Source organism: Hyperolius riggenbachi, chromosome 10 (assembly GCF_040937935.1).
Source record: "Hyperolius riggenbachi isolate aHypRig1 chromosome 10, aHypRig1.pri, whole genome shotgun sequence".
In the NCBI taxonomy this organism is placed as follows: domain Eukaryota; kingdom Metazoa; phylum Chordata; class Amphibia; order Anura; family Hyperoliidae; genus Hyperolius; species Hyperolius riggenbachi.
Window position 1 is genome coordinate 263,980,771 of NC_090655.1, and position 26,554 is coordinate 264,007,324.

At 46.5% G+C, this 26,554-nt stretch overlaps 1 protein-coding gene across 1 annotated transcript in view; it reads right to left on the bottom strand.

The window, feature by feature from the left end:
• Positions 1 to 23,700, bottom strand: part of LOC137537154 (zinc finger protein 850-like) — a 48,163-nt gene extending 24,463 nt beyond the window's left edge. The window contains exons 1-7 of the mRNA XM_068259277.1: positions 23,448 to 23,700; positions 21,535 to 22,644; positions 11,129 to 11,264; positions 1,871 to 2,006; positions 1,662 to 1,737; positions 1,442 to 1,539; positions 754 to 1,333 (exon numbers count right to left, since the gene is read on the bottom strand). Coding sequence (XP_068115378.1) covers positions 754 to 1,333; positions 1,442 to 1,539; positions 1,662 to 1,737; positions 1,871 to 2,006; positions 11,129 to 11,264; positions 21,535 to 22,644; positions 23,448 to 23,658 — 2,347 coding nt within the window. The 5' untranslated portion in view covers positions 23,659 to 23,700. The remainder of the gene's footprint in view (positions 1 to 753; positions 1,334 to 1,441; positions 1,540 to 1,661; positions 1,738 to 1,870; positions 2,007 to 11,128; positions 11,265 to 21,534; positions 22,645 to 23,447) is intronic.
• Positions 23,701 to 26,554: the final 2,854 nt, after the last annotated feature.

Below are 26,554 nucleotides of genomic sequence, written 5' to 3' on the forward strand. Positions count from 1 at the left end.
GGTGATGCTGGCTGGTGACAGCAAGTAGGGAAAGTTTATATTTTAAGTGTACATAAAACTGCCTCATCCTCCCTGGAAGTCAGGCTGAAAGCTGCCTGCAGGGGGCGCATTACTCTCTCCCTTCCCTCACTCACAGCCCATGAGACCGTTCTACTCCGGCTACATATGCAAGGGGGTGGGGCTTCTTCCGACTGCAGAATCATCATACCCTCTCCTGGACCTGAACTATTGCACAGGACACAAGGAAAACATTACAGAAATGCACCCTGTATGTATTTAAAGAGTTTATCCTGTGTAATTCCCCCTCATTTGTGTCTAATCACTAGTTGTAATTTGATCTCCCTGCTATGTCACATGACTGACTATGACAGATAAGCAGATAAGTCCATTTGAAAGCACAGGCTGTAAACAATATGTCTGCCTCCATGAATCAGGAAGTAGAAACTGTGCAGATTAATTTTAGGATTTGTATCAGCTGTAATAAAGAAATGTTTCTTGTTTAATTGTTATTATGCAGTGTTGTATATTTTAGAGCAAATAGGAGTTCTGAGTTCAGGCCCACTTCAAATGGCAGGCTAAGTTTACCAATCAGGTGGCAGGAGAGGAGGAGTAAGCAGCCAACATGTGACTCAACAGATCTCCCATAGCTTAAAGGCTCCACACCCTGGGAGCACAAAAGGGCGAAGAGTGGAACTTGGTGTCGCTCCAGGTGCAAGCCTGGAATGACTGTGCCTAAAAATGGAATTGACTCACCTGTAAGAGTATGCTCCACTTTAATGGTCCCCATCACATCTCCAACCGCTGCAGACTGCTGATCACTCCTCACATATGTCTCCTCTTCTTCCACTTTAATTATCCTTATCATGTCACCCTCCTCCATTGCCTTCTGATCACCCCTCACATACATCTCATCTTCTTCCTCTTTAATTGTACTCATCATGTCTCCCTCCTCCATAGACTGCTGATCACTCCTCACATACGTCTCTTCTTCTTCCTCTTTAATCATCCTCATCATGACACCTTTCTCTATAGACTGCTGATCACTCCTCACATACGTCTCTTCTTCTTCCTCTTTAATCATCCTCATCATGTCACCCTCCTCCATAGACAGCTGATCACACCTCACATACGTCTCTTCTTCTTCCTCTTTTATCGTCCTCATCATGACACCTTTCTCTATAGACTGCTGATCACTCCTAACATACGTCTCTTCTTCTTCCTCTTTTATCGTCCTCATCATGACACCTTTCTCTATAGACTGCTGATCACTCCTCACATATGTATCATCTTCTTCCTCTTTCACCCCTGCATTTGTATGTATCAGATTTCCGCCCTGAGTGCAAGAAATGAGAGATATTTTAAAAATTGTGAACACAGATACCAGTAGAAATAAACAATGTCACACAGTTTAGGGTCTCTGGGGACTTTTAGCCCCATCTACCTGATAATGGTGGGGGGTGTTGGGAACTTCCTGTGGACTATCCTGTGAATAAAGAGGACCTGTACATCTCTCTGGCGGGTCTCTGTTACTGGATACATCTGTAGGAAACACACACAATGACTGAATACATTGTCTGTATGTGTTTATCAGATGATGGGGGGAGGCAGGAGGACCCTCCATACTGCTCTCCCCTGTACAAGAAATAAAAGTCTCTTCATACCTGGTGATGTGAGGGGCGGCTGATTCTCCATCATGGCGTCCTTGTAGTGGTCCTTGTGTCCTTCTAAATTCTGGCCCTACTCTGCAGAGAAACAGACAGTGACATCCTGACACCGTATAGGAACCTGACACACACAATGATACAGTCACCACACAGACACACCCCTTATTATTACTGGATAATGTTCCGTAATTCCCTGCACCGCTCACCTCTCCTGTTAGCAGCTCCATCACCTTTCTGATGACGTCCAGAATCTTCTGCTTGTTGTGTCTCTCTGATATCAGGGAGTGAGGTGGGGACACCGTGATGGTCACATGATCACCAGACTTCCAAAGGAGTAAAAATCTGTATAGAAAAACAATAAATATTGTCACCTGACCTCCCAGAATCCTCCTAACCAGAGCCAGATTATGACCAAACAGGGCTGGAAGCAGAGCAATAAATGTAGTCACCCGCTCTGTTTATGAATTGAAAGGGTGATCTGGGAAATTGAAAGATCTCAATCCAATAGACAGGCAATAGGAGGCTGCAATTCATTGTGCTGCTATACAGACAGTCTAGCTTTTATCTGCAGGCCACACTCCTGTTATCAGACAGCTGTGTGGTCTCCCAATACCAGGGTTAGGGAGCTGGTACAACTGAATCTATTAGCACTATACCCCCAGATGCATAAATTAAGTACCCCTCCTCCCTTAGATGCAAGAATTAACTTGACATATGTGACCACCAATTAGTAGTATTAGGCAGTCCTGTGAGTCTCCCAATTAGCAATATTTGGTAAACAGATGTGCCCCACAAACAGTATTAGATAGCTGGACTGCCCCCAATAATATTAGTTAGCCAGAATACCCCCCCCCCCCCCCCCCCCCCCCTTCCCCAGTTAGGTAGCCAGTGGTGTCCGTCATTATTAGGTAGCCAGAAGACTCTCCCCAGTATTAGATAGCCAGAGGAGTCCCCTCAACATCGGTAGCTAGATACCCCCAGTATAAATGGTCAAATATCCTCCACCAGTATAGGTAGCCATTTCCCCCCCAGCCCCCCCCCCCCCCCCCCGCTCCCCCATACCCATGTCTGTACTAATCTCCCCCACACCCATGTATGCACTAATCCCCCCCACACCAATGCCTGTACTAATCTCCCCACTGCTCCCCCATACCCATGTCTGTACTAATCTCCCCACTATAGCCTACCCTACAACATGTGCAATGCCAATTGCAAATTCATTTAGCAAATAAAAAGAATAACACAATTACCTTTCCAATAACGTGTTCTCTCCACTTCCTTAATCTTATGGTCCTGCTCTGTTACATCACTTCCTGTCTTATACTGTGCCATCTTGTGGTGAATAGGCTAACTGCAGCCTCTTTTTGCTCTTAGCCATCCTTAGGTCAAGGATATCTGCAATGCAGTAAGAGGGCTATTTAGGCTGCCACAATAATTTCCTTGCAATAAATACCAGTTACATCCCGCTGACCCTCTGCCTCAGATACTTTTAGCCCTAGACCCTGAACAGGCATGCAACAGAGTGTTTCTGACATAATTGTCAAGTCTGACAAGATTAGCTGCATGTTTGTTTCTTGTTTATTCAGACACTTGTGCAGCCAAATAGATCCGCAGGACAGCCAGGCAATTGGTATTGTTTAAAAGGAAATAAATATGGCAGCCTCCATCTCATTCTCACTTCAACTGTGCTTCAGGGCCTGTTTCCACTACACGCAGATTCTGCATGCAGAAAACTGACTCCAATGAATGCCTATGGGAAATCTGCATCAGAAAAATCACGTTCAGTGGAAACAGGCCCATAGGCATTCATTGGAGTCAGTTTTCTGCATGCAGAATCTGCGTATAGTGGAAACAGGCCCTTAAAGTGTACCCGAGATGGTGAAGAGATATAATTGATACATAGCTTGGCTTCCTCCATCCCCGTTTAAGCCAATCGATCCCTTGCCATCCTCTCACAGTGCTTTGATTTTCCGCTAGGCAGCCTGGTAAAGGCCATGCACAGACCAGCTGCATGCGCTCCCCTATCTGCACCTGGGTAATAGTGCTGTGCAGGCGCATAATGCTCCCAATTATAGGAGCACAACGGGGCCGTGCGCGCAGTTAGACTGTGCATGTGCTGACTGGAGCCGACAGGCGGATTTACCAGGCCACCTATCATAGGATTGAGTCGGCCCGGGAGGATGGAGAGGGAGTGATCGGCCTGTAGGGGGCTGCAGGAAGCCCCAGCTACAGTATGTATACATTTTTTCCTACCCCATCTCCCCATAAAATTAAGCCCAAAGTGAAAATAAACTGACAAGATAAACCATTGCATTTATCTTCCTATTTCTAAAATTTACTTTTTTAGATATCCCCATGGCTTTATTTTAAATTTAAAGGGAAACAGAGACAGGATAATTGGGTGTATTTATACTTACCTGGGGCTTTCTCCAGCCCCATGAGGTGTGTGGAATCCTTCGCCACCCTCTATGCCCCTCCGTTCACTTGATATCCCTCTTGGTGATCTTGCTGGTCACGCTCTTCTACGCATGTGTAGCTCGGCCACATGCGTATTCCCCGTCTGGAATGGGAGCCTGGTGGGGTTTTACGCTCAGCTGGTCCACGCATGTGCAGAAGCTCACGACTGGCCAGACTACTGGGATGGATAACCAGTGAACAGAGCAGCCAGAGAGGACAGTGAGGGAGCTCACCCAATTACACCCAATTATCCCACCCCAGGTACAATTTAAACATTTACAGAGTAAATGGAATGTTTTATTGTCTCTGCTTAATGGCAGCCTATTAAGTGTCCCAGAGTTAAAATACATGGACTATTGACCTTTTATATATGATAAATAACATCTCTGCTGTAAGAATAAAGCCTGATGTATAGTTGTGTCCCTAGCAGGGATGGTCAATGAGACGCATATAATTCTGCATTGAAGCAGGTTTTGCATTCGCAATTCTCATTGAAGTCAATGACTTTTAGCGGTTTATAGCACAGCCCCCATACAAGCTAGAATGACCACATTTGCAGGGTATGTTAAAGGGAATCTGAAGTAAAAATAAACTTATGAGATAATGATTAGTATGTGTAGTACAGCAAAGAAATAGAACGTTAGCAGCAGAGATATGAGTCTAATATTGTTTCCAGTACAGGAAGAGTTAAGTAAGTCCAGTTATCTATGCAAAAGAGCTCCTCTGAGCTCTCCAACTAATTTAGTCAGAGAGCAATGCTATTTTCTGAAGCACTTATCTCAACCTGTCTCTCACTGTGTCTTTTTTTTTAAGGTTTTACTACCAGGAAGTTCAAAGGGTCATTAGCTCTGCTCTGTTTCATCATTGAAAAAGCAGACTGTAATTTGTAAACTTTTTGCTATTAATGGTCTATGAATTATCCACACTACACATACAATTCATACTTTTTTCTGCTTCAGTGTCACTTTAAGGAAAACAGTGGGAACAAGTGCATTTTTCAAAAAGACCTTGTAGGGATTTTTTGAGAACATTGATTATGACTTCTTCTAACAAAATTTTTTTTTTTTAAGTCAGAAAAATGACCTTCTGCAGCAGAGTTCAGAGTGTTATTGCTCTGCGGCTTGATATACTTAGTATAGCAAGTCCAGGGCTGGGATTGGGATCAACGTGTGCAGCACTGTTCGGCGTTCATCAGGGCAGGGATTAGGCCTGCAGTGTTCTCTGTCATTTGTTGGGTATGGAGAGGATATGGTGCTGGATTATTTCCGAAGATTCTGTCATGGGAGTAGCAAAAGGCAAGGATTTATGGTCAATTATTGAAGGACTTTTTTCATGGTTGGATTTTTATTTCAACTCTTTGTGGAAATGGGTAAGGATTAAAGAAGTACTCAATTCACCAGGGAGGAGGGTTGGTATCTGTCTCAGATACACCATGGACACTAAACCTTCCCCCCCCCCCCTGCATCAATGAAACCAACTCCTACTGGGCACCAGGGGTGGGGTAGAGTCCTCTGTCCATGGATTGGGCAAAGGGTCTGGAGAAGAGGGGGGGCTTGGTGGCTGTCCCTCTCTTCCAGACCCCCCCCCCCCCCCCATATCATGGACCATATGGGCTGGTATAGCTCTGGTTGCAGAGCCCCATGTGGTCTGGGCTCCGCAATCTGGCTATTCCAGCCTGCACAGGGAAAAAGGGGCTAAAATGGCTTTGAGAGTGCACCCCACACATTTTTTTTCTTTTATTTAACTGTGATTTGGCCATTAAAAATTTTACTTAAGAAAAAAGTGTGGAGAATGTTCCAGCCAGAAAAGTGGTCTTCTTAGACATTGGAGAAGAGGACATGGAAGAGCATCCTTATTTGTGTTCTGAGTGTGGGAAACGTTTCAGACAAAAAGCTGATCTTCTTGCAAATCAGAGAATTTACATGGAAGTGTCCTTACCCTTTCAGGACCAGGCACCTAAAACCCCCTTAAGGACCAGGCACATTTGCATGGGGGGGGGTGCGTTGGGGGTCAGGCAGCCAGGTCCTGCTGCTGGGCTTCCTGTGCTGTGTCCCTCCGTGTGGCCAGGTGTCCCCCCTTTCAGTACCAGCTGCGGACACCACCGCTCTCCCCAACATCCCCTCTCGTACTGACGCTAAGTCCTGGGTCGCGACTTGATGATGTCATCAAGCCACGGCCCGAGACTTACGTGACAAGCAGAGATGCCGGCAAGAGCGGTGGGGAGCACCGATCATCGTGGAAACATCAGGGAGGTGAGTGGATCCTCCTCTTCCCCCGTACCGCCGCAACTGTCAAATTGATCACTACGATCTGCCGGTGATCGTAGTGATCAGCACGATGGCTGCTGATCACTGAAGGGAGATACCAGCTGTCACATGACAGCTTAATCTCCTCTCTTGGGTGCGCATGTTCGTGTCGGGAGCGAAAACGGCGAAAGCTGAATCAGGCTAGAACAGCCACAAGTGCGGCGTAGGATCTCATAGCGGCGATCCCCAAATGGTTAATCATGTTCAGAGTATGGGAAATGGTCAAGTCAAAAAGCGGACTTGTCTGATGTGCAATGACATTTCTGAATGAAACATTTCCCATACTCTGAACATAATTAAGGATACACTTCTGTGTGACTTCTCTGATGTGTAAGACGGTCAGCTTTCTGCCTGAAATATTTTCCACACACGGAACACAAATAAGAGCAAGTGCATAAAGTCCCAAAGTGGCCCACCTCCCCTCAGGCTGTTGGGTGCTGCAACCTGAGTGGCTAGCAAACACCACCATACCATATACAAGAGTAGTAGAAATTCAGTCAGCACACCAAGTATATTTCCAAAGCATCAAGCTTACACATTTATTGCATCAGCAGGCCACAAAGTTACAGCTAACAATTGTATTGGGGCTCACGCAGGCTTAGTAGATACAAACCTGTCGAGGTCGTCATCTGAAATGGAGAGGATCCTGGCTGTGGAGGAGCTGCGGCGAGGGGCTGGAGGAAGCCCCGGGGAAGTAGAACTTGTTTTTAATTTTTTTCATTGCACCTTTAGCAAGGCTCTTCCATGTGTTTTCTCTGATGTGTAAAAAGATACATTTTCTGACTGCACATTTCCCACATTCCGTATAAAGGGAAACAAAAAGAACAATATCCTCTGAGGTGTGCCACAACACCCACATAGACTTTATACCAATACAAGGATATGTATATCAAAAAAATGTAAGATACTTGAAAAAATTTATATGCAAAAATACAAAAAGTTTTTATTGAAGACAACACTGGTGCAAAAATGTTCATAAAAGATATCCTTCAGGAGACATTTTCCATAGCAAAGAATGGTGAGCATACAGCAGTGATTAACATTAAGATTAGTGCAGTTGTAAATATTGAGGCAACAACGTCGACTTGTTTCGGGATAGACCCTTCATCAGGCCTCCACATATAAAGACAAATGTGTACAGTTAACACATGTTAAGAGACATTTGGACGAAATGAAACACAGGAACCACACATGGCCGGACCTGGAGGAGAGTGGCCATTCTCCTCCAACTGTGTTTGAAAATTAGCCTGATGAAGGGTCTAACCCGAAACAAGTTGACGTTCTCGCCTCAATATTTACAACTGCACTAATCTTGATGTTAATCACTGCTGAATGTTCGCCATACTTTGTTATGGAAAATGTTTCCTAAAGGATACCTTTTATGAACCTTTTTGCACAAGTGTTGTCGTCAATAACAACTATTTGTATTTTTGCATATAAAGTTTTTTCAATATTTTTGATATACATATCCTTGTATTGGTATAATGCACATTTCCCACACTCAGAACACAAATAAGGGCATGCTTCCATGTGACTTTTCTGATGTGTTATGAGTAGGGATGATCAATGAGATGCAAATATTTCCAAGTTCATGCAGATTTATGTAAATGTTTATGGAAATATATGCATCTTGAAAGTGGACCAATCAATTTAAACCTGGGTGGGATGTGATTGGTGTCATTACTGACTTTAACCACTTTCAGAGATCACAGCAGTATATCTACGCCTTGCAGGACTTCAGTTCCTGTGCTCAGGGACGTAGATACTCCTCTGCCACCATGCATGCTTGTGCATGCTACTGTGTGCATTATCATTGCCGTCCGTTAGTAGACAGATCAGTGAATGGAAACACAATTCCCATTCACCAATCTAAGTGCCTGTGATCAATTCAATGATGAGCATCATCGAGATGCCAGTAATCATTGACTAACATGAAAGCAAAACAAACACTCAGTACTTCCTCCTGTGTACACAGATTACACTGGAGGAATAAATGGGGGGAGGGACATCTAGTGGCTAAATAGTAAATTGTACCCCAACATTAAATTCAATAAAAATACATAAACCCCCTAATAAAATTTGTGATGTTTGGCTATCCATACTTGTTATACCTGAAACCTTTTTAATAAAAACTAATAAAATGAAAAAAAACTACTGAAAATTTTTTTTTTTTAATTGTTCATTATGGTCCAATTGTAGTAAAAGGTGGTTATTCTTTTTTCAGTTAACATAGGAGTTTGGCGGATTAGCTTCATCAAGCATACAGTAAGTACTATTGCAGTGTGATCAGACCACATAAAAGACCTATTTTAGATGATTTGTCTCTTTGAAGTATGGCAAGTATTTATCAGAAATAAAAAGGTCTATCCTTGAGTATGTCTGATGGACAATAGAAAAAAAAAGAGTAATATATTTCTGAGCTATTTAAACATCTCCATACATCATGTAGGTATTTTTTGTGGAATAAGTGGGAGTTGAGGTGGGATCTCTTTTTGGGAAATCTAAATATTAGTCTGTAATGGCACCGAAGTCACCACAATAGTGCAGCCCTTCTTAAAGGATACCCGAACTGAAATGTGACATAATGAGATAGACATGTGTATGTACAGTGCCTAGCACACAAATAACTATGCTGAGTTCCTTTTTTATTTTCTCTGCCTGAAAGAGTTAAATATAAGGTATGCAAGTGGCTGACTCAGTCCTGACTCAGACAGGAAGTGACTACAGTGTGACCCTCACTGATAAGAAATTCCAACTATAAAAAAACTTTCCTAGCAGAAAATGGCTTCTGAGAGCAGCAAAGAGATAAAAAGGGGAATTTCTTATCAGTGAGGGTCACACTGTAGTCACTTCCTGTCTTAGTCAGGACTGAGTCAGCCACTTACATACCTGATATTTAACTCTTTCAGGCAGAGAAAGAAAAAAAAGGAACACAGCCTAGTTATTTGGGTGCTAGGCACTGTACATACTCAAGTCTATCTTATCATGTCACATGTCACCTGAGGTATCCTTTAAATTGAGCCTGAGATGAAAAGCGTCTCAGTTTCCATACTTACTTGGGGCTTCCTTAAGCCCCCTTGAGGACGCTCAGTCCCTCGCCGTTCCCCCAGGTGGCTCCTGTCCCCCGCAATTTGGCCTGAAAGCCTGGCCAAGTCGCGCTTTATCGGGCATGTGTGACTCGACCGCATGAGCTCCCCCGCCGCGCTCCCAATGCTTTATGCGTTCTGTGCTTGCACAGTAGTTCTGTGCAGGTGCAGAACTCTCCTGGACATGGAAGCGTGATGGGTGCGTGTTCGCTGCCGAACCATGCAAGTGCGATGAAGCGCGGCTTGGCCAAGCTTTCAGGCCGAATTGCCGGGGCAAGAAGCCACCCAGGGAGAGGGACGAGAAGGGGGCTTAAGGAAGCCCCAGGTAAGTTGGGTATCTGAGACACTTCTCATCTCAGGCTCAATTTATTTCTGTCTACTTCACCAATAAGTTTCTTAAGAAATTATTTTTGATTAACATTTGGGATGTATAAATTAAACAAGGTATACATGACATTGACAACATTCGCTAAGCTCATCTCCTGCCTTTAATAATGATTCTGACTGAGCTGTTATTAAATCAATTAGTATTCACTATGCAATTTACCTCATGCTGTCCCTAAAATCAGGACTCTGTCCTTAAATTAAGGAGTATTTTCTAAAGTTAAGGTTTCAATCCATAAGATAACGACAGAATTCTAAACTTAAAGACAGGATGTTAATTCATAGAGAGGAATGCAAGTGATAACAACTGGAAAGTGTGTGAGGAGTGATCATCTGGCCTCAGCTGTTGTTAAGTGGAGTGTTACTAGAGACAGCAATGTGAACTGCAGGATTCTGAGTTGTCTGCTTAATTTTTTAGTAGTTTATGCAGAAAGAGATTCTGTATAGAGGGAAATATAAACAGCAGGAACACAGAGAGGGAGGGAGAGACACCAAGTACACAAACACACACACCACACACACTACACACACTACACACAGGCACAGGCTCTCTCTCCCTCTCTCCTTTCCTGGCTGCCACACACAAGCTGCAGGCTGGCTGTAATCTTGCAGAAAGAAGAGACAGCAAGAGGGGTGGAGCTACATTCTGCCTGCGTGTGCTTCTCCTTTCCCTACGTACCGCATGTGAGAATAAACTACAGAGTTGATAACTTGAGTACTGGGGCCATATGCAATTCACTTTTTCTCCAGAGGTTTCTCCTAAGAGATAATTTTACATCTTCAATTTCATTTAACTTTTCAGAACTTTGCAATGCAAAAAGTAGGTGAAAAGGTACCGTCAAAATTATTTTGAGTATTTGTTTGCTTGCTGGTGGTATAAAAGCCATTTTGTTTACAAGTTGTAAAAATATCACCTTGGAGAAAACTCAGGTGTAAAAGTTAATTGCATATGGCCCCTGGAGTGATAAGACAACACTCTCACTATGAATACTTTTTACAACACCATAAAGGACAGGTGTGAGGTAAAATAAAAACAAATTCTACTTACGGAGGGCTTTCTCCAGCCCCGGCAGCTGATATGTTCCTCGCTGCAGCTCCAGTGTCCTGGGATCACCTCTGTTTCAGATGCCGCCCTCGCCAGGTCGGCATCTACTGCACCTGTGAAAGCGTGCGGCCGCGCCACTCGGGATTGCGCACACATGGTTTGGAGCATTCTACGCCGGTGCAGTACTTCTGCACATGGTATCCCTGCTGCTTCCGGCTCCTGTGACTCAGCTCTGCAGTCCGGGTAGTGTGAAGGTCGGCAATGGCATCTGGTATTTTGTGGCAGAATCTTGTGGAGTGGATGGAGGTGAAGGGAAGTCGCCCTGTTGGGATGGGGAACAAGCTGTGTCTGTCCAAGTTGCTGCAGGATTATGTATATGTATTCAGCTTGAAAATGACAAACGTTTACTGTATTTTGTATTAACTTAGAATTATTTGCATGTCATTGATCATCACCAGTGACAGGCTACAGACCTGCAATGTTACAGAGAGCTCTGGCTACAAACACTGAGCTTACAATTCATTATAACAATGCAATTTATTTATTACAGTAAATGTGAGTGATGCTGTAATAGTACATCTTACATTACATGCAGAGGAACAGAACACTGTGGGAACAATATACAGCTGATATTCAGCACATTATCCAGAGGAATAACTTTATTAGCTGCTTTAATCACAGGAGAGAAACTTGGAGATGCATCAGATTTCCATTCTAATGGGATTTTCAGTAAGCCTGCAGCTATTCAGTAGGAGGCAAGGCAAGACTCCGTAACATTGCTACTGCCTATAGAGTGCGCCCTAGTGGCTGCAGCTCTGGTGCTTTGAGTCCACCAGGAGAAAAGTGCGATATAAATGTTCTATTTCTTTTGTTACATAACACAGAATCATTTTTGGCAACAGCTTCCCACATTTGCCTATAGCAGTGATTGTAACACAATAACCTGTCCCCCTCTCCACCCCAGAATTCCTGTATCTCACCTCAAGCCCAAATCACCTGTATCCAGAATCCAGACCTCATAAATGGCTGTAGGAGGCCTCTAAAGGCTGTTATATTTACAAAAGGAGGCTCAGCTAAGTACTGATATCAGATCTCTGTTGGGCAGCTGACATTTCTGCACCTGTCTAATCTTGTTATGATGCATATTGCATGGTATTTCCTGTTACCCAATAAATGTAATTTGACTGCAGAATTACTATTTCAATATCACATGGCATATATTAAAAAGAAGTTACATTAAAGGTCTGCAGTATTTTTCTCTGGCATGTTTATTAGATATTTGATCAAATATAAATCATTGTTTGCCTTTCTTCCATCTTGCTTGTTGCCCAGCGAGGCTAAATCTGACATCACTTCCTCCTCCCCTCCCTCCTTGCATAGTTGATGTCCCTCCCATGATAGGAAGTGATGACACGTTACCTAGGGAACAGGGAGAGTCACTATTTGTACAAACAAGTAAACAGGTAAGGTGGCCCTCCCCTGGAATAAAGATTGCAAAAAAATCATTCATAATCAACTATACTCTCACCACAGCGTCAGGCTGCTTCTCTGTATGGACCTCCGGATGTGTGCTCTGTTGTTAGCAGAGGAAGAAAGAATCCCTTGTGCCACCAAGAGGAAAAAAAGAGATCATGTGCACCTTCCATCCATGCAAAATCGGCATTTATTTCCAATGGGTCTCCATACAAAATATGTTGCATCAATAGCCAAATGCTATAAGCAACCACCTGCTGTGTAGGCTATGCTAGTCACCGTGGAACTGAGTGAAGGACAGCATGACCAAGTGTCCACAGGACGCGAAAACACCGTCACAAGCTCCCGATCTGTCCCCGCCACCTACTTCCACTGTGACTAGCATAGGATACACTGCAGGCTGTTTGCATATGGCATTTGGCTATTAAGACATGGAAATAGACCCATGGAAATAAATGCCGATTTTACACGGATGGAAGCTGCATGTTAACACAGAAAGTCACTGCTGGGCACGTCAGGTGAGAGCTACCAGCACACAGTAGGCGGAGTAAGCAGATACATGCACAGTAAGGACATTGTCCTCTGCTTGTGTAGCTGTTAGTGCTGGTGGGGGGAGGGGGAGACTTTGTAGGCGTTACAGAGGAGCCCGGAGGGTCCCGGGGACTTCTAATTTTCACAGTGATTTTGAAACCAGTCCCACATTCCTGTGTCCTGGAAGCTTAAGTCTCCTCCTCTTATGTGGGGCTTTGATGTCAGTAAAGTTGCACCCCAAATTCATACAATTTGAGCCCCAGAACCTCAGCCACCATGGCTCCTACAGACCCCAGTGTGGTTTATGTGTGATAACACAGGAACAAGCAGTGCTGGAGGTCTGCAATATGATACAAAAGTGGCACGGGGGTCCCCTCTCTACCCTACAAATGGGGGGACTGTAGGAGGCTTGGCTGGGGGGATATTCAGCATGAAATGTAATGACTGAGGGGTGCATCTCTCTGCACATGCCCAGATCTCTGGTGACCAGCAGCCATTCTCTCTCCTCCACTGCTAATTCCCCCCATACTTTCCCACCAGGCTGACAGAATAATACAAACAAACTATAATCAGAGAAAAAGCATGTGTGCATCAACCAAGTGAACCTGACAAATCTGGCTTTGCAAATTTGGCCTATTGGCTAATCACGAGACATTGCTCATGCAAATAAGCATTTGCTTTCGCATGCCTAAGTATGCAGGGTCAAAACCAAAAACCGCAAAACAATCGCCCTGCGGGAATTAGTTCATGCTATACAGCACTATCCAGGGGCGCCACGAGGAGGCTTCCCATTGCCCCCATACAACCGGGGGGCCGCGGGGGTCCCAGGCACTCTCACCGCCTGGAACCCACACAGCGGCACCCCGGAGGTGGAGGCCAGGGGGTGCAGGCGATCTCCCCAGCGTGGCCAGCGCCGGGAAGAGCCGCCCGCACACACCTCCCAGGATTAAAAACAGGCACTTACCTCAGCGTCCATTGCGTTCTGCTATATGCGCATAACCTGGGCGCGACACATAAGGGGCGGACAGGCGCAAATAGCCTGCTCCAGGGCTCTCACCTCCTAAAACAAGCCACTCACTACCTGCCCTCAGAAGAAAGAAATGCAATGCTAACTATAATCAGAGAAAAAGCATGTGTGCATCAACCAAGTGAACCTGACAAATCTGGCTTTGCAAATTTGGCCTATTGGCTAATCACGAGACATTGCTCATGCAAATAAGCATTTGCTTTCGCATGCCTAAGTATGCAGGGTCAAAACCAAAAACCGCAAAACAATCGCCCTGCGGGAATTAGTTCATGCTATACAGCACTATCCAGGGGCGCCACGAGGAGGCTTCCCATTGCCCCCATACAACCGGGGGGCCGCGGGGGTCCCAGGCACTCTCACCGCCTGGAACCCACACAGCGGCACCCCGGAGGTGGAGGCCAGGGGGTGCAGGCGATCTCCCCAGCGTGGCCAGCGCCGGGAAGAGCCGCCCGCACACACCTCCCAGGATTAAAAACAGGCACTTACCTCAGCGTCCATTGCGTTCTGCTATATGCGCATAACCTGGGCGCGACACATAAGGGGCGGACAGGCGCAAATAGCCTGCTCCAGGGCTCTCACCTCCTAAAACAAGCCACTCACTACCTGCCCTCAGAAGAAAGAAATGCAATGCTAACTATAATCAGAGAAAAAGCATGTGTGCATCAACCAAGTGAACCTGACAAATCTGGCTTTGCAAATTTGGCCTATTGGCTAATCACGAGACATTGCTCATGCAAATAAGCATTTGCTTTCGCATGCCTAAGTATGCAGGGTCAAAACCAAAAACCGCAAAACAATCGCCCTGCGGGAATTAGTTCATGCTATACAGCACTATCCAGGGGCGCCACGAGGAGGCTTCCCATTGCCCCCATACAACCGGGGGGCCGCGGGGGTCCCAGGCACTCTCACCGCCTGGAACCCACACAGCGGCACCCCGGAGGTGGAGGCCAGGGGGTGCAGGCGATCTCCCCAGCGTGGCCAGCGCCGGGAAGAGCCGCCCGCACACACCTCCCAGGATTAAAAACAGGCACTTACCTCAGCGTCCATTGCGTTCTGCTATATGCGCATAACCTGGGCGCGACACATAAGGGGCGGACAGGCGCAAATAGCCTGCTCCAGGGCTCTCACCTCCTAAAACAAGCCACTCACTACCTGCCCTCAGAAGAAAGAAATGCAATGCTAACTATAATCAGAGAAAAAGCATGTGTGCATCAACCAAGTGAACCTGACAAATCTGGCTTTGCAAATTTGGCCTATTGGCTAATCACGAGACATTGCTCATGCAAATAAGCATTTGCTTTCGCATGCCTAAGTATGCAGGGTCAAAACCAAAAACCGCAAAACAATCGCCCTGCGGGAATTAGTTCATGCTATACAGCACTATCCAGGGGCGCCACGAGGAGGCTTCCCATTGCCCCCATACAACCGGGGGGCCGCGGGGGTCCCAGGCACTCTCACCGCCTGGAACCCACACAGCGGCACCCCGGAGGTGGAGGCCAGGGGGTGCAGGCGATCTCCCCAGCGTGGCCAGCGCCGGGAAGAGCCGCCCGCACACACCTCCCAGGATTAAAAACAGGCACTTACCTCAGCGTCCATTGCGTTCTGCTATATGCGCATAACCTGGGCGCGACACATAAGGGGCGGACAGGCGCAAATAGCCTGCTCCAGGGCTCTCACCTCCTAAAACAAGCCACTCACTACCTGCCCTCAGAAGAAAGAAATGCAATGCTAACTATAATCAGAGAAAAAGCATGTGTGCATCAACCAAGTGAACCTGACAAATCTGGCTTTGCAAATTTGGCCTATTGGCTAATCACGAGACATTGCTCATGCAAATAAGCATTTGCTTTCGCATGCCTAAGTATGCAGGGTCAAAACCAAAAACCGCAAAACAATCGCCCTGCGGGAATTAGTTCATGCTATACAGCACTATCCAGGGGCGCCACGAGGAGGCTTCCCATTGCCCCCATACAACCGGGGGGCCGCGGGGGTCCCAGGCACTCTCACCGCCTGGAACCCACACAGCGGCACCCCGGAGGTGGAGGCCAGGGGGTGCAGGCGATCTCCCCAGCGTGGCCAGCGCCGGGAAGAGCCGCCCGCACACACCTCCCAGGATTAAAAACAGGCACTTACCTCAGCGTCCATTGCGTTCTGCTATATGCGCATAACCTGGGCGCGACACATAAGGGGCGGACAGGCGCAAATAGCCTGCTCCAGGGCTCTCACCTCCTAAAACAAGCCACTCACTACCTGCCCTCAGAAGAAAGAAATGCAATGCTAACTATAATCAGAGAAAAAGCATGTGTGCATCAACCAAGTGAACCTGACAAATCTGGCTTTGCAAATTTGGCCTATTGGCTAATCACGAGACATTGCTCATGCAAATAAGCATTTGCTTTCGCATGCCTAAGTATGCAGGGTCAAAACCAAAAACCGCAAAACAATCGCCCTGCGGGAATTAGTTCATGCTATACAGCACTATCCAGGGGCGCCACGAGGAGGCTTCCCATTGCCCCCATACAACCGGGGGGCCGCGGGGGTCCCAGGCACTCTCACCGCCTGGAACCCACACAGCGGCACCCCGGAGGTGGAGGCCAGGGGGTGCAGGCGATCTCCCCAGCGTGGCCAGCGCCGGGAAGAGCCGCCCGCACACACCTCCCAGGATTAAAAACAGGCACTTACCTCAGCGTCCATTGCGTTCTGCTATATGCGCATAACCTGGGCGCGACACATAAGGGGCGGACAGGCGCAAATAGCCTGCTCCAGGGCTCTCACCTCCTAAAACAAGCCACTCACTACCTGCCCTCAGAAGAAAGAAATGCAATGCTAACTATAATCAGAGAAAAAGCATGTGTGCATCAACCAAGTGAACCTGACAAATCTGGCTTTGCAAATTTGGCCTATTGGCTAATCACGAGACATTGCTCATGCAAATAAGCATTTGCTTTCGCATGCCTAAGTATGCAGGGTCAAAACCAAAAACCGCAAAACAATCGCCCTGCGGGAATTAGTTCATGCTATACAGCACTATCCAGGGGCGCCACGAGGAGGCTTCCCATTGCCCCCATACAACCGGGGGGCCGCGGGGGTCCCAGGCACTCTCACCGCCTGGAACCCACACAGCGGCACCCCGGAGGTGGAGGCCAGGGGGTGCAGGCGATCTCCCCAGCGTGGCCAGCGCCGGGAAGAGCCGCCCGCACACACCTCCCAGGATTAAAAACAGGCACTTACCTCAGCGTCCATTGCGTTCTGCTATATGCGCATAACCTGGGCGCGACACATAAGGGGCGGACAGGCGCAAATAGCCTGCTCCAGGGCTCTCACCTCCTAAAACAAGCCACTCACTACCTGCCCTCAGAAGAAAGAAATGCAATGCTAACTATAATCAGAGAAAAAGCATGTGTGCATCAACCAAGTGAACCTGACAAATCTGGCTTTGCAAATTTGGCCTATTGGCTAATCACGAGACATTGCTCATGCAAATAAGCATTTGCTTTCGCATGCCTAAGTATGCAGGGTCAAAACCAAAAACCGCAAAACAATCGCCCTGCGGGAATTAGTTCATGCTATACAGCACTATCCAGGGGCGCCACGAGGAGGCTTCCCATTGCCCCCATACAACCGGGGGGCCGCGGGGGTCCCAGGCACTCTCACCGCCTGGAACCCACACAGCGGCACCCCGGAGGTGGAGGCCAGGGGGTGCAGGCCTGGGGTGCCTGGGACCCCCGCGGCCCCCCGGTTGTAAGAGGGGGCAATGGGAAGCCTCCTCGTGGCGCCCCTGGATAGTGCTGTATAGCATGAACTAATTCCCGCAGGGCGATTGTTTTGCGGTTTTTGGTTTTGACCCTGCATATTTAGGCATGCGAAAGCAAATGCTTATTTGCATGAGCAATGTCTCGTGATTAGCCAATAGGCCAAATTTGCAAAGCCAGATTTGTCAGGTTCACTTGGTTGATGCACACATGTTCTTTCTCTGATTGTAGTTAGCATTGCATTTCTTTTTTCTGAGGGCAGGTAGTGAGTGGCTTGTTTTAGGAGGTGAGAGCCCTGGAGCAGGCTATTTGCGCCTGTCCGCCCCTTATGTGTCGCGCCCAGGTTATGCGCATACAGCAGAACGCAATGGACGTTGAGGTAAGTGCCTGTTTTTAATCTTGGGAGGTGTGTGCGGGCGGCTCTTCCCGGCGCTGGCCACGCTGGGGAGATCGCCTGCACCCCCCAGCCTCCGCCTCCGGGGTGCCGCTGTGTGGGTTCCAGGCGGTGAGAGTGCCTGGGACCCCCGCGGCCCCCCGGTTGTAAGAGGGGGCAATGGGAAGCCTCCTCGTGGCGCCCCTGGATAGTGCTGTATAGCATGAACTAATTCCCGCAGGGCGATTGTTTTGCGGTTTTTGGTTTTGACCCTGCATATTTAGGCATGCGAAAGCAAATGCTTATTTGCATGAGCAATGTCTCGTGATTAGCCAATAGGCCAAATTTGCAAAGCCAGATTTGTCAGGTTCACTTGGTTGATGCACACATGTTCTTTCTCTGATTGTAGTTAGCATTGCATTTCTTTTTTCTGAGGGCAGGTAGTGAGTGGCTTGTTTTAGGAGGTGAGAGCCCTGGAGCAGGCTATTTGCGCCTGTCCGCCCCTTATGTGTCGCGCCCAGGTTATGCGCATACAGCAGAACGCAATGGACGTTGAGGTAAGTGCCTGTTTTTAATCTTGGGAGGTGTGTGCGGGCGGCTCTTCCCGGCGCTGGCCACGCTGGGGAGATCGCCTGCACCCCCCAGCCTCCGCCTCCGGGGTGCCGCTGTGTGGGTTCCAGGCGGTGAGAGTGCCTGGGACCCCCGCGGCCCCCCGGTTGTAAGAGGGGGCAATGGGAAGCCTCCTCGTGGCGCCCCTGGATAGTGCTGTATAGCATGAACTAATTCCCGCAGGGCGATTGTTTTGCGGTTTTTGGTTTTGACCCTGCATATTTAGGCATGCAAAAGCAAATGCTTATTTGCATGAGCAATGTCTCGTGATTAGCCAATAGGCCAAATTTGCAAAGCCAGATTTGTCAGGTTCACTTGGTTGATGCACACATGTTCTTTCTCTGATTGTAGTTAGCATTGCATTTCTTTTTTCTGAGGGCAGGTAGTGAGTGGCTTGTTTTAGGAGGTGAGAGCCCTGGAGCAGGCTATTTGCGCCTGTCCGCCCCTTATGTGTCGCGCCCAGGTTATGCGCATACAGCAGAACGCAATGGACGTTGAGGTAAGTGCCTGTTTTTAATCTTGGGAGGTGTGTGCGGGCGGCTCTTCCCGGCGCTGGCCACGCTGGGGAGATCGCCTGCACCCCCCAGCCTCCGCCTCCGGGGTGCCGCTGTGTGGGTTCCAGGCGGTGAGAGTGCCTGGGACCCCCGCGGCCCCCCGGTTGTAAGAGGGGGCAATGGGAAGCCTCCTCGTGGCGCCCCTGGATAGTGCTGTATAGCATGAACTAATTCCCGCAGGGCGATTGTTTTGCGGTTTTTGGTTTTGACCCTGCATATTTAGGCATGCGAAAGCAAATGCTTATTTGCATGAGCAATGTCTCGTGATTAGCCAATAGGCCAAATTTGCAAAGCCAGATTTGTCAGGTTCACTTGGTTGATGCACACATGTTCTTTCTCTGATTGTAGTTAGCATTGCATTTCTTTTTTCTGAGGGCAGGTAGTGAGTGGCTTGTTTTAGGAGGTGAGAGCCCTGGAGCAGGCTATTTGCGCCTGTCCGCCCCTTATGTGTCGCGCCCAGGTTATGCGCATACAGCAGAACGCAATGGACGTTGAGGTAAGTGCCTGTTTTTAATCTTGGGAGGTGTGTGCGGGCGGCTCTTCCCGGCGCTGGCCACGCTGGGGAGATCGCCTGCACCCCCCAGCCTCCGCCTCCGGGGTGCCGCTGTGTGGGTTCCAGGCGGTGAGAGTGCCTGGGACCCCCGCGGCCCCCCGGTTGTAAGAGGGGGCAATGGGAAGCCTCCTCGTGGCGCCCCTGGATAGTGCTGTATAGCATGAACTAATTCCCGCAGGGCGATTGTTTTGCGGTTTTTGGTTTTGACCCTGCATATTTAGGCATGCGAAAGCAAATGCTTATTTGCATGAGCAATGTCTCGTGATTAGCCAATAGGCCAAATTTGCAAAGCCAGATTTGTCAGGTTCACTTGGTTGATGCACACATGTTCTTTCTCTGATTGTAGTTAGAATAATACAAACACCCACAATGCCTCTGGCTGAGCTAGCTTCCTGCTACAGGGCACCGGCATCCATAAGAGCTGGGGTACAAACGCTATCTATAGGGGCACAAATAGGGATCTATAATTCATGAAAAGGCATTATTTTGACTTTATTTTTATTGCAATTTTTTCTCATTTTCCAGCTTTAAAAGCTCAGCTAATAATATACACACTCACAAAAAAAAAATAAAAAAAAAAACATAAAAGGTCTTCCCATATATAAATACTGTATATATTTAAAGCAGACCAGAACTCAGAACGTCCTCTCTGCTCTAAAAGATTCATGAAAGCCGACATAACAGCCTGTGCTTTCAAATGAACTTATCTGCCATGGCAGGCAGCTGATAAAGCTGAGAGATCAAATTACAACTTGTAATTAGACACAAATGAGGGGGAATTAAACAGGCTAAACTCTCTCAATACATAGAGTGTACATTTCTCTATGTTTTCCTTCTGTCCTGTGAGAGAGTTCAGGTCCACTTTAAGGAAAAGACACAGAGAAAGAAAGAGGGAAATCTCCTTTTCTCAGGTCAGTCTGGAGGAATGGGAGCTTCTAATATCCCAACATCTGCAGCTCACAGCAGGTAAATAAGAATGTTATATAGAACAATCCTGCAGTATCGCATTCTTGATTTCAATGTAAGGGGGTTAAATTCTGACTCTGAATTGTGCACAGCAGCCATATCAGTGTGACATAAAATGTGGTTCATTCAGCTCCCAACCAATACAAACAATGATATTTGCAGCACTCTCTTGCTATCAAGAGACAGATAGAAGTGCTTTGGCTTATATTTACTCTTCAGGAGAGCAGTGGCTGCATGTGACTGCAGATCCTGCCTCATTTGCATAGATAAAGCACTTAGTAAATGAACCCATGCAATGTAAAAAAGAAAACACAAGATAGTTTTAAATAGGCTTAGTACTATGTTTATATCATCATATTACCTCAGGGTCTTTAACAAATTAATGCACTGAGCAGCATGAAACAGTCCTTAGAATTCTGTGTAAAAATTGTTCCTTGTGCACGTTGTAAGAAATAATAAGTAAAAAAATTGTAAGGAACACGCATGGCCAAGAAATTTGCCACAATCAACACAAAATGTGTGACAAACAGTGATTTACTCCCAAAACATTTCCCACAGGCTTACAAGAATAGGACTTCTCACCAGTATGAGATCTCTTATATGTAACAAGGTGTGATTGTTAAACAAAACATTTCCCACAATTAGTATGTACTGAATAGGGTTCCACATCAGTGTGAGACATTTTATGACTGACAAGGTTTGAATTATGCCCCAAAAAGTTCCCCCCACTCAGCACATTATTAGAGCTTCTCACCAGTGTGAGATCTCTCATGTTTAATAAGGGCTGATTTATGACCAAAACATTTCCCACACTCAGCACAGGAATAGAGCTTCTCACCAGTGTGAGATCTCTCATGTTTAACAAGGGCTGATCTATGTCCAAAACATTTCCCACACGCAGCACATGAAAAAGGCTTCTCACCAGTGTGAGATCTCTTATGAGTGACAAGGTTTGCTTTATGTCCAAAACATTTCCCACACTCAGCACATGAAAAGGGTTTCTCTCCAGTGTGAGATCTATTATGTGAAATAAGCTCTGATTGCTGGACAAAACATTTCCCACACTCAGAACATGAATAAGGCTTTTCACCAGTATGACATCTTTTGTGTGTGACAAGCATTGCATTATGGGCAAAACATTTCCCACACTCATCACATGAATAGGGCTTTTCACCAGTGTGAGATCTCTCATGTCTTACAAGCTCTGCTTTCCGTGAAAAACCTTTCCCACACTCAGCACATATATAGGGCTTCTCACCAGTATGAGATATCTTATGTCTGACAAGGCTTGCATTATATCCAAAGCATTTCCCACACTCATCGCATGAATATGGTTTCTCTCCAGTGTGAGTTCTCTTATGTGCCACAAGCTCTGATATTTGCACAAAACACTTCCCACACTCAGGACATGCATAGCGCTTCTCTCCAATGTGGTATCTCTCATGCCTAACAAGCTGTGATCTCTGCCTAAAACTTTTCCCACACTCAGCACATGAATAGGGTTTGTCTCCAGTGTGAGATCTCTTATGTGAAACAAGCTCTGATTTCTGCACAAAACATTTCCCACATTCAGCGCATGAAAAAGGCTTCTCACCAGTGTGAGATCTCTCATGTCTGACAAGGTAGGAATTCCAAACAAAACATTTCCCACACATGGAACAGGAATAAGACCCTCCTGCAGGGGGACAGCTGTGCTGGGTATGAGGCCCCTCAGGGACAGACAGGTGAGGGGAGTCTGGGGGAAAATTTGGGGTAACCAGGATATCTGCAGGAGACTCTTGTCCAGTGACATCATCATCCGTTGTACAGTCTGTGGATACAGAGAGACGAGTCTCTGAGAGGTTCCTGATGCCGGGACTCCGCCCTGCAAATAGAGAAACATCATCACTTCCTGTTAGAGAATTCTGAGGGAAGGAGCAATTATCATTAGGGAGGGTCAGTGAGTTGTTGATAATTCCAAGTTGATGCAAAGTTTATGCAGATTGTAAATGTAGCAGATGCCGCAGCTGTGTAACTTTGCATAGAATTAGCATACAATTTGTGCCATCTCAGAGTTATAAGCATGCCACTGACTATCACTAGTTATTAGCATGACAGAGAACTGCAGAAGGTTGTGTTCATTACAGGCGGCCAATCACATGAATGTAACTTTGCCGTGCATGCAAATTTTATGTATCTTATAGTTTTATGTATTTCATAATTTTATGTTGGATACAGAAATAAAGCATTACTATAGTAACTGTGCAGCCAGAATACACATGACTTCCATATTACTGCTCACATTTGTTTTGCTGTTGATGCGAGCCGCACTTTGATCAGGAAAAGTTGCCCCAAATGACACCAATTGCCCCACTTTGTGCTGCGGTAATTATCACCCTTGCCAAACCTGTCATTTAACTACTCCCTGCCTGATATTCATGCAGTATGGAGGTAACTTGTTGCTCTTGTAAATGTGAATACTTGTTTAGCATAATTGGACTTAGTGTAGTTGTATACTAGAGGAATGTTATAGCTACTTGTCACTTCAGTCTCCCCTCCCCCAAACATCACTCACATTCTTATAGCCCCTCCCCCAATTATTGGTGTCATGTGATCTATACTGTGCCCAGCTGTGACATATTTCTTAATCAACTAAAGTCTTTAGAATAGCTCATGTTTATCACTTACCTGTGCTCATCCCTGTAATGTCTTCCTCCTTAGATGCTCTCATCATGTCACCCTCCTCCACAGACTGCTGATCACTCCTCACATACTTCTCTTCTTCTTCCTCTTTAATTGTCCTCATCATGTCACCCTCCTCCATAGACTGCTGATCACTCCTCACATAAGTCTCTTCTTCTTCCTCTTTACTTGTCCCCATCATCTCACCCTCCTCCATAGACTGCTGATCACTCCTCACAAATGTCTCTTCTTCTTCCTCTTTAATTGTCCTCATCATGTCACCCTCCTCCATAGACTGCTGATCACCCCTCACATATGTCTCTTCTGCTTCCTTTTTAATTGTCCTCATCATGTCACCCTCCTCCATAGACTGCTAATCACTCCTCACATATGTCTCTTCTTCTTCCTCTTTATATGTCCTCATCATGTCTCCCTCCTCCATAGACTGCTAATCACTCCTCACATATGTCTCTTCTTCTTCCACTTGAATTTTCCTCATCATTTCACACTCCTCCATAGACTGCTGATCACTCCTCTCCTGTTCTTTGAGCTCAGATTGCAGTTCTGAAAAGGATAACAAATTATAATTGTACACTATTAGCAGTAATAAACAAAGCACAAAAAAGAACATAATTTGCTAGGGGATGATAATATCCCATAAGCTGTGGTCTCCTGCACATTCAGCACCACAGTCCTCTCTCCCAGTGTGCCTTGCTCTTCATCTGGTGCTTCTCTCCTCCTCTCCATGCACACATTCCTGGGAGGTTACAGCAGTGCCGGCAGCGGTAGATGGATGAGGATGTGAGGAGAGAACAGCTGGAGACAGAGGGAGATAGGAGCAGAGGCCTGCAGCTAATTAGCTATAAATTATCATTACTTATGGCTCTGGCACCTGATGAACTAGGCAGATGGGACTGCAGCTCCATATCCTGACCATACTTGAGCCCACCTGTCCATCACCTACCTACCCCAAACCCTCCAAGAGCCAAAGCAACAAACCTCCCAGCTGGGACAGTGCCGATACCAGGCCCAAAACAGCAGAGGCCACCCAACCTCTCTCCAGCTGCAGTCTCCATCTTCTCTGCCTGTCCTACCAGCCACGCCCCTTGTTACCTGGCTCCACCCCCTAGCTGTGACTCACCAGCCCCCATCTTTCTTCAGACTCCAACCTCTCCCACTGTGGGACTGCCCAACACCAGTGGCACCTGATTACACAATGGCTTCTTCCCATCAGAGATACAATGGATATGTGTAAGGTCCACTGTGTTTGATAAGCGGTGGAATGCCGAGACTCGGGCTGCAGCTCCGACTTCCAGGTCTCGGCAAGCCGCTGACATCAGTGGAACGCAGGAGGCTTCTCAGATCTCATTGGATAGGCGGAGGCTGTGCTCTCAGTACGCGCTTCGCAGATGTAAGCAGTAACTCTGACGTTCATGCTTGCATGTCAGCTGATCCAGCTGACACGCTGGATCACTATTGGTTTGTTTTCAATTCTCCTTCACGTTGATTGGTTAGTCCTAGCATTTAAACCTGGTGAGCACCCCCAGTCATCGCCCGTGATAGCTTTGGCTTGTTGCTGGGTAGCGCTCACTGTTAATATTGATTCCTGTTGCCGACCACTGCCTTGTATCTTCACCACGCTTAACTTCTGCTTGATTCCTGTTGCCGACCACTGCCTTGTATTGACCACGCTTAAACCTGCTTGATTCCTGTTGCCAACCTTACCTTGTACCTGGACTATGCTTTGCTTGCCGCTTAGATTGACCCTTGCTTGGACACGGATTTGCATGAACTCTGTCTGGACTGACTTTGGCTTGTCTTGAATACGCTACCTCTGGGAAGTCCCTGTCCTGGACTCTCTAACTGCCACCTGGAGCTCCTGGCTCTTCTGCCTCTTGACTAATTTGTCTGGATATCTTTAACCACTAGGCCTCAGGTGACTGTCTTACATACATATATATATACATATATATATATATATATATATATATATATATATATATATATATATATATATATATATATATATATATATATATATATATATATATATATATATATATTGTGCCCATTATTGCATTGCCAGGAATTCAGGAGGTTCTTTCTGGTGATTAGCTATCTGTCAGACTGTATGTTACATCTACCTGCAGGGTGTATTGTAGTATTGTGTTAGGCAGGAGATTGTGCAGGTGTTACAGGCTGGGCTTTGAGTCAGTCATATGGGCATACAGTCTGAACTGTGGTTATTGATCAGACAAGCCTGACAATATGGTCATCCAGCAGCACTGTCACTTCTGGTAAAAATGGACTTAGTGGACAGATCCTGCTCCTTCAGAACCTCCCTCCCCTAGACCTCCACTGATCTGCAACAATTTTATTGTACAACATATTATTGGCTGGCAGAATTAATGAGTGTTGCTATGAACAGCTGCTGGGAAAAGCTATCAGAGAAATGTCCTCCTTCACAGGGAAGAGATACAGGCCTGCTGGGATAAACATAAACCTCCTGTGACTGCAGTAATAAGCACAGATGATAACAGGTATATTTAGCTACATGATTTATAGCATAAGAAGTAATAGAAATCCAGAGATAAGGTAATACAGAGAGTGTGCATACGTGTGAGGCACCAGCTGGAGGTGGTAGCTGCTCCAGGAGGATCTTATGGGCTCAGTATTCCATGGCATACAAGATCAGCCAGTCACAGCTCCACTCCACACTATTCACAGATTATATTCCTCTCTATGTCTCCATCCCTGAGGAGCAATTATCTAACCTAATCCACCATACAGAGACTTTGTATCATTCTCAGGAATAATGGCCGACTACCCTAAAATAAAACTCTACTTCTCCCTGCAAGCTCTCTCCTGAGATTCTGCTCACACCCTTCATATCACTAAACATTCCCCCATTACCTCAGTATACAATTCCCATCAGACAGCTCTCAGCCATATCAACTGTGTCACTGCAGCCATTGATAACATAATGATGTTTTGGAGGGGGAAGAGAGATGTCAAATACCACTAGAAAACTGGCAAACAAGTCAAAGCAGTTATATAAAAGTCTCTTGTATGGCAATTACTTGCAAGGAGGGTGATCAGGATAGTGACAGGTG